The 7,315-nt window shown below is 39.1% G+C and overlaps 1 protein-coding gene across 1 annotated transcript in view; it reads right to left on the bottom strand.

Annotated features, from left to right (window-relative positions):
* Window positions 1-357: 357 nt before the first annotated feature.
* The window catches only part of LOC138365600 (uncharacterized), a 245,139-nt gene continuing 238,181 nt past the window's right edge, over window positions 358-7,315 (bottom strand). Inside the window, exons 33-35 of the mRNA XM_069326077.1 lie at window positions 4,681-4,866; window positions 3,756-3,947; window positions 358-605 (exon numbers count right to left, since the gene is read on the bottom strand). Of these exons, the coding sequence (XP_069182178.1) occupies window positions 358-605; window positions 3,756-3,947; window positions 4,681-4,866 (626 nt within the window). The remainder of the gene's footprint in view (window positions 606-3,755; window positions 3,948-4,680; window positions 4,867-7,315) is intronic.

The following is a 7,315-nucleotide window of genomic DNA, read 5'->3' as shown; positions in this document are numbered from 1 at the left end:
TATATTCAAATATTGGCTATATGTACTGTATGACTATTATATTGTTATATGAATAATATTCAATATTAAAAATTGTTAAACTGATTATTATTAATAATTAATGTTTAAGACAAACATGTTTTCTTATCTTAACAAGTAGTAAATGGTCTATTCTATGATGAAAAGTGATTTTCAGACTTGACTTCTGTGGTGATGTTCAGGCAAAATTGTATGGCTTACTATATCAAATGAGATAATATAAAGTATTAAATTACAGCAACAACATATAAAAAAATCTTAAAACTATTTTGTATACCATATATTGAACAAGGTATTGAATATTTTACACTAAACTGCTTTAAAAGTTCAATATTTGTATTATAATTTTAACATTGGACTATTCCAAGGTACAGTAAATGCATCATAATACAGAAAGATCAACTTACAAAAGATGCAGCCAGTGATGTTCTGCCAGCCGGTGTTGGTGCAGGCGAGAGTGAGGTAGCTGGCTTGGTTTAGGAAGCGGTATTGAGAGTTACAGTGAGCCATTACCTCCTGGCCCTCAAGCCACAACCCTGGCACCCAGGTGGTGCTGCCGTTGTCAACACTTGGCTCTCCCTCACACACTACACCATCCAGTTGTAACATTATGTGCGCGATGTATAACAAGACAAAGACAGGTCATTAGTCTGATGCTTGCTTTTTATCATTAAAACATCTTAGACATTATCTTTATTATAAATCTCAGTAGAATGCTTATCCTAAATTTATGAATAACCCTTTAACTGCTAAAGTCGACATTCTTCTCCATTACTATTTCAGGTGCTAAGAATTTGTTTCACAATTCATGCAATGTTCGACCAGGTCCTTTGGCTTCACGACTGTGGCCTGCAGACCTAAACAAATACAGCAATCCATTAGTTATAAAGGACACATTTAAAATATAATTTGTGGCATAACATCAGAATGAGAGATCACCCTGAAAGGGAGAGATCACATCCGGACATGTCTTCAAAGGAATGGCAACCATGTCGAGCATATAACAGCATGTAGTTTTCGGCATTCGTTTTTTTGCTACTTCAGTTCAATTCATGCTTCAATTAGTTTATATTCCATACATCCTTGTGCACAGGAATCTGAAGCAGATATATGAAAAAAGGCAAACAGTTGCAATCTACAAAATTGGTAGTGGAGAAAACCCTCTAAATTATGGACCCATATCATTAACAAGCGTGGTAGTCAAACCATTTGAAAAATAGTTAAAACCAAATAGGTAGAACACATGGAGAATACTATACTAACAGACAGACAGTATGGTTTTCAAACAGGAAGATCATACATAACAAATCTACTTAATTTTTAATGAAAGAGCCACAGAGATTCTACAGGAAAGAGATGGTTAGATTGACTGTCTATCTGGACCTAAAAAAGGCTTTTGACAGTCCCACACAAGCAGTTTTTTGGAAACTGGAACATGCTGGAGGGGTGAGACAGAGACTTCTGACATGGATGACAAATTTCCTTACAGAAAGATGAGCGCAGTAATCAGAGACAATGTATCTGATGGGAAGAGTGTTACTAGTGGAGTCCTGCAGGGTTCAAATCTTGCACCAGTAATGTTCATCGTCTAAATAAATGATCTACCAAAATAAATATAACATTACATGAACAACGTTGTGGAATGTATTCACCTAGTTGTGTTTGCGGGGGTTGAGCTTTGCTCTTTCGGCCCGCCTCTCAACTGTCAATCAACTGTTTACTAACTACTTTTTTTTCCACACCACACACCCACACCCCAGGAAGCAGCCCGTGACAGCTGACTACTCCCAGGTACCTATTTACTGCTAGGTAACAGGGGCATTTAGGGTGAAAGAAGCTTTGCCCATTTGTTTCTGCCTCGTGGGGGAATCGAACCCACGCCACAGAATTACGAGTCCTGCGCGCTATCCACCAGGCTATGAGGCCCCATTGTTACGAACCTTACCTGCTGTGGAGGTAAGTTTCAAGTATAAAAGGTTGGTGGACACAGTGGAGAATGTTTGATAGGAAAATATCTACAGCTGATATCAGAGAGGCCGCGAGTCACCAGTAATACTCCGCCCAGCAAAGTAGTGCCTTCTCAGCTGGAGATTGTTAGGAATAATGTGAACTGGAATATCCTAACTACGTAAGGGAAAAATGGACTCAATCAAAAAGCATGCATAGGGAATATGGTAAATAAAGTCAATAAATGATTTGATTGCAAATGTAAAGAATAGAGTATTAAGGAGCGATGACGCAAGGGAGGTGGACGCCATCTTGGCTTGAGGGGAGATGGAACGCAGATGACCAGTCCTTGCTATTTGAGGGGGTTTTCTCCCCCGCACAGTCAGATAAGCCTTCCTTTGTATGTAAACAGGGATGCAAGGGGATGCGCTTACTCCTGAAGTATCAGGAGTAAGCGCCAAGCCATAACGACTATATAACACTTGGAAGGGGTTAGGATTCGGATTTGGGATTATGCAGGCTTTGGAGATGGTTTACGAGAGTCCAGGTTTCCTAGAGGTGTAAATATGTGTGTCACTGGGTTGATAGGTATGGTGGCTGTGTGCAAGGTTCCAGGTTTGGGATTGTGAGCCATAGGGTAGCCAGAGCCCACTTGGGGTTATATTAATTGTCCTTCTGTTGTAAGGAATAACATTTCAAATATGTAATAGCGTGTGTCTTATACATATATACTTGTATCTTTGTACTAGGGCGTTTTTCCTTACCCCTTGATTTTCCCCTAGGCTCGAGTAAAATTATCTGTTCCCCTAGACAACATTTAAAGGTCCATCACCACCAAGTTCTTGACAGGACTCTATGTCACACAAACTAAGACACAACCCATGACATGAATGATGCTAAGATACTGAGGAAGATAGGAAATGTAGACAATTGTCATGCTCTTCAAATTGATCTAGATAAAGTAAGTGCTTGGAGCACCCTGTGGCAAATGAGGTTCAATGTGAATAAATGCTATGTTATGGAATAGGACAAAATAGACCACCCACAACCTACGTATTATGTGGAAAGGAATTAAATAATTTCTAACAAAAACGAGATCCAGGGGTGGTTCTGAGTAGTAGACTATCACCAGAGGAACACAAAGAGCAGTATGCGAGGAGCAAATGCTGCACTTTCCAACTTCAGAACTGCTTTTAATTACATGAATGGTGAAATACTAAAGAAACTGTTCATGACCTTTGTGAGACCAAAATTGGAACAGGCCACAGTTGTACGGTGTCCATATCTCAAGAAGCACATTAATAAACTGAAAAAAGTGCAAAGGGCATGTTACTTAATGGCTTCCAGAACTGATAAAAAAGAGTTATGAAGAGAGGCTAGAGACATTAGATATGCCAAAGCTAGAAGATAGAAGAAAACATGACAATATGATGACCACTTACAAAATAATAACAGGAATCGACCAAATTAAAAAAGGAATTGCTGAAACCTTTGTCAAACCTCAAGAACTTTCAAGCTAAGAAAACGAAGGTGGCAACAAATGCTAGAAGTTTCTTTTTTGCAAACAGAGTGGTATACAGTTGGAACACATGAAGTAAGAAAGTGATGGAGGCCAAAACCGTCAGTAGTTTCAAAGTGTTATACAACAGAGTGTACTGGGAAGACGGGACACCACGAGCGTAGCTCCCATCCGTTAACAACACTTTGGTAACTACACACACACACAATTGTGGTATAAAGCACATAACTTGTACGAGATTAAGAGAGATAAAGGGCAATTTACAGTTTACCTCTAAGACAGGGCGCGAGAATAAGCCAGCCAGTTGGCGTACAGGTGAAGTTAGTGGTGTTGGTGCCATTGTGTGTGAGGTACTGGTCACTGCAGGAAGCTGTGAGGTTCTCATCCAACGACCACACCCTCGTCTCCCACTGCCAGATGGCGGACCCATTGGCTGCCTCGAGTGCAAGCTCCTCAGTACAACCTGCAACAACAGAGCAGTACAGTGAACTGGTACAAGAGGGTTGTGCAGTGAACTGGTACAGGGGGGTTGTGCAGTGAACTGGTACATGAGGGTTGTGCAGTGAACTGGTACAGGAGGGTTGTGTAGTGAACTGGTACAGGGGGGTTGTGCAGTGAACTGGTACAGGGGGGTTGTGCAGTGAACTGGTACAGGAGGGTTGTGCAGTGAACTGGTACAGGAGGCTTGTGCAGTGAACTGTACAGGAGTAATGTCACCCAAAATTTTCTCCCAGACAAACTAATTTTGGCTGGACCATAATTATAATGAAGCAAAAACAAAATAATAGTAATTATATTATTTACAATGTAAATATAACCACTCAAGATAACATAACTATAGTCAACTTTCGTGCTGGCAGAGACATTGATCACGTACAACAATGTGTACCTCTTGTCTCCTTGTTCTCTGGCTAGTAGTACAAGGAGACTGTCCCACAGGGTATCACCTCTCATTCCTTATATATACAAGAAGATTGAATAAATCCACAAGTGCCGTGATGAGAGTTCGATCTTACGTCCAGGAAGATCCCAGACGCACCTTAATCGACTGCGCCACGACATGGATAAGAATTGCAACCCTTGTGGATTTATTCATTCGATATATCACGCTATTGTGATTTCTGTGTGTATACAAGAAGATTGTCTGACAGGCTATCCTCTCCTGTCTCTCAAAGTGTTCAAGAGGATTCTCTCACCTGGTTCACAGGGCGTCGCGTTCCGCCAGCCTTGGCTCGTACACTCTACTGTCTGGGTGAGGTTGCCTTCGGGTAAGATATAGTGACCCTGGAGACAGGTGGCGTTGACCTTAGCTCCCAGCGGCCACACCACAGTGGATGACCAGTCATTCATGGCTCCTTCCACGCTCAGCTCCTCCTCACACACTGCCACAATGATCACATTATGCCAAACAAAAAGTTAACTGCAGATACATTTTCATTTATTCTCGCCACTTGCAAAACTACTGCATTATGCCAACTATAGCATAATATAGCAAAGTGCAAGTGGCATTGCAATTCACTTTAATAATAATAATAATAATAATAATAATAATAATAATAATAATAATAATAATAATAATAATAATAATAATAATAATAATAATAATAATAATGAGTAAATCAGTAGGAGTCATGAGAAGGATTCGAACCTATGCACAAAGCACTCCCAGGTAAATGTTCTACATCATGATAATGTGATTTCTCTGTGCAATAATGATAAAATCCGTAGGGGTCGTGATTAGGGTTGGAATCTATGTGCAGGGTGTTCCCAGGCACACACTCAAGACAACTTGACCACGATATGGAAAAAGGTTGCAACCTGGGGTACTACTGCGCCCTCGAGGAATTATGAGGCTTCCACTGAAGCCGAACAAGAGTTTATTACGATCTTTCCCCCCCCCCCCCCCCCCATGCTCTCTGGCTCTGTTATCTAGGAATAAGCTACCTCTGATGCTCCTCTTTCAATACAGAGTAATCACAATCAAATATTACTAGAGTAATCACAGTCTAATTACTAGAGTACTCTAGTAATCACTAGAATCTATCCCTATTTAACACACAGTATCTATGCATCGGGTTCAACCACTGCAAATTATCTAAAGCCCATCATCACCCAGTAAAAACCTGCTATCAGAACTATAACAAACTATCTTTAGACAACACACAGCCCCTCTCTTTAAATCCCTAAACATGCTAAACATACACTCCACACATTCTCTTGTGCTATATATATTTAGAAAATCTTGTTCCTAAATGCTAATCTGATCTGAAACTCTTCCTTGATAGATGTAATAGACCCCATAATCACTACACCAGAAATAATTATCTTTTTGATATCCACAGAGTCAAACTAAATCTGTGCAAACACCCCATGTAAAAAAAAGGACCCAGTCTATGGAACTCACTCTGTAATGAATTTTAATAAATTGTCCAACAAATTAAAAATATTTATTCAAAATAAATTAAAGTCGTTATTCAAAAGTAAAACCAAAAAGTATCCAATTTCATCCTTATAGTTTCGTACCTTGTGCTTTAAACTCACCTGTAGTTTGTGTTACCTACTTCCCCAATTTTAGTATTTAAGGGATTTGGAACTCCATTAGTGTAAACACTCCCATCAATTTATGTTGCAGTTATTATGGTAAACTCAAATCTTACTACAATATTATGTTGAACTCAAATTCTGCTGCAAAGTACCTATTAGTACTTTCACTTTTATTAGTTTGATATCCTTAGAGACAGCAGGTATTGTCAACTGTTGAGTCACAGAGTAAGGCGGTTATCATCATATGAAGATTTAACAAATATTGTCTGGGTTTTACGTGTATCATGCAAATATGGATATAATAGGTCTATGTGGATGTAACGGCATTTGCTTTGATCCATGAAAATATCCTGCTACCATTTCATGGAACAAATGCGGTTAATGTCATGAATGTTACTAGGGTAATGCAGTCAATCATGTGATGATTTAAACACTTAATGTATGGGTTTTACATGTATGATGCAAATATGTATATAAAAGCTCTGTAGATGTAAATAAAGAAAAACAAGTGATAAAACAATCAGTGAAGCATCAGAGAATAAATCAGGAAGTGTCAGCAAAGTCGAGCACCAGGCGTTGACAAGTGCCAGGCACAGCCTTGCAGACCGCCTCCCCCCAGTGTAACTATAAATATTCACTTATTTTTCTTATAGTTTTATATTTATATATTTTTCATAGGGAGGTGTGAACATTTCTCCATAGCCGCTATCTAAGGGTTAACGACCTGCCCGAAACGCTACGTGTTAATGGCTTTGCAAGAATATTAAAAACACCTATGTTATGTATGTACTCTCTCAACCTAATGTATCTTCTTGTATATAAATGAACAATAAATAAATAAATAAATAAATAAATAAATAAATTAATTAATAAATATAGTAATAAGCAATTCTGGTGGGTGTGGTGATGAAATCAAAACACAGCATGGGGCCATACGATATGAGCAGACAATGCTAGCAAACACAGCATGGGGCCATACGATATGAGCAGACAATGCTAGCAAACACAGCATGGGGCCATACGATATGAGCAGACAATGCTAGCAAACACAGCATGGGGCCATACGATATGAGCAGACAATGCTAGCAATCACATGATTCAAGAAAATGCCTCCAATATTCTACTCATTTTGCTATGACTAACGAAATGTTATCATCGTTATGATAATAACAGAACTGCTGTTATCATCACATTCCTGTCACAAAATCCCGAATATGAATTCATTTCCACAAGGTTATATTGTGAAGGAGCATGAGGTAATATAATAATGTGTAGATACAGAAAACA

The sequence above is a fragment of the Procambarus clarkii genome, chromosome 17, assembly GCF_040958095.1.
Source record: "Procambarus clarkii isolate CNS0578487 chromosome 17, FALCON_Pclarkii_2.0, whole genome shotgun sequence".
In the NCBI taxonomy this organism is placed as follows: domain Eukaryota; kingdom Metazoa; phylum Arthropoda; class Malacostraca; order Decapoda; family Cambaridae; genus Procambarus; species Procambarus clarkii.
Note: the sequence above shows the minus strand (reverse complement) of the source record. Positions and strands in the feature narration are given on the sequence as shown.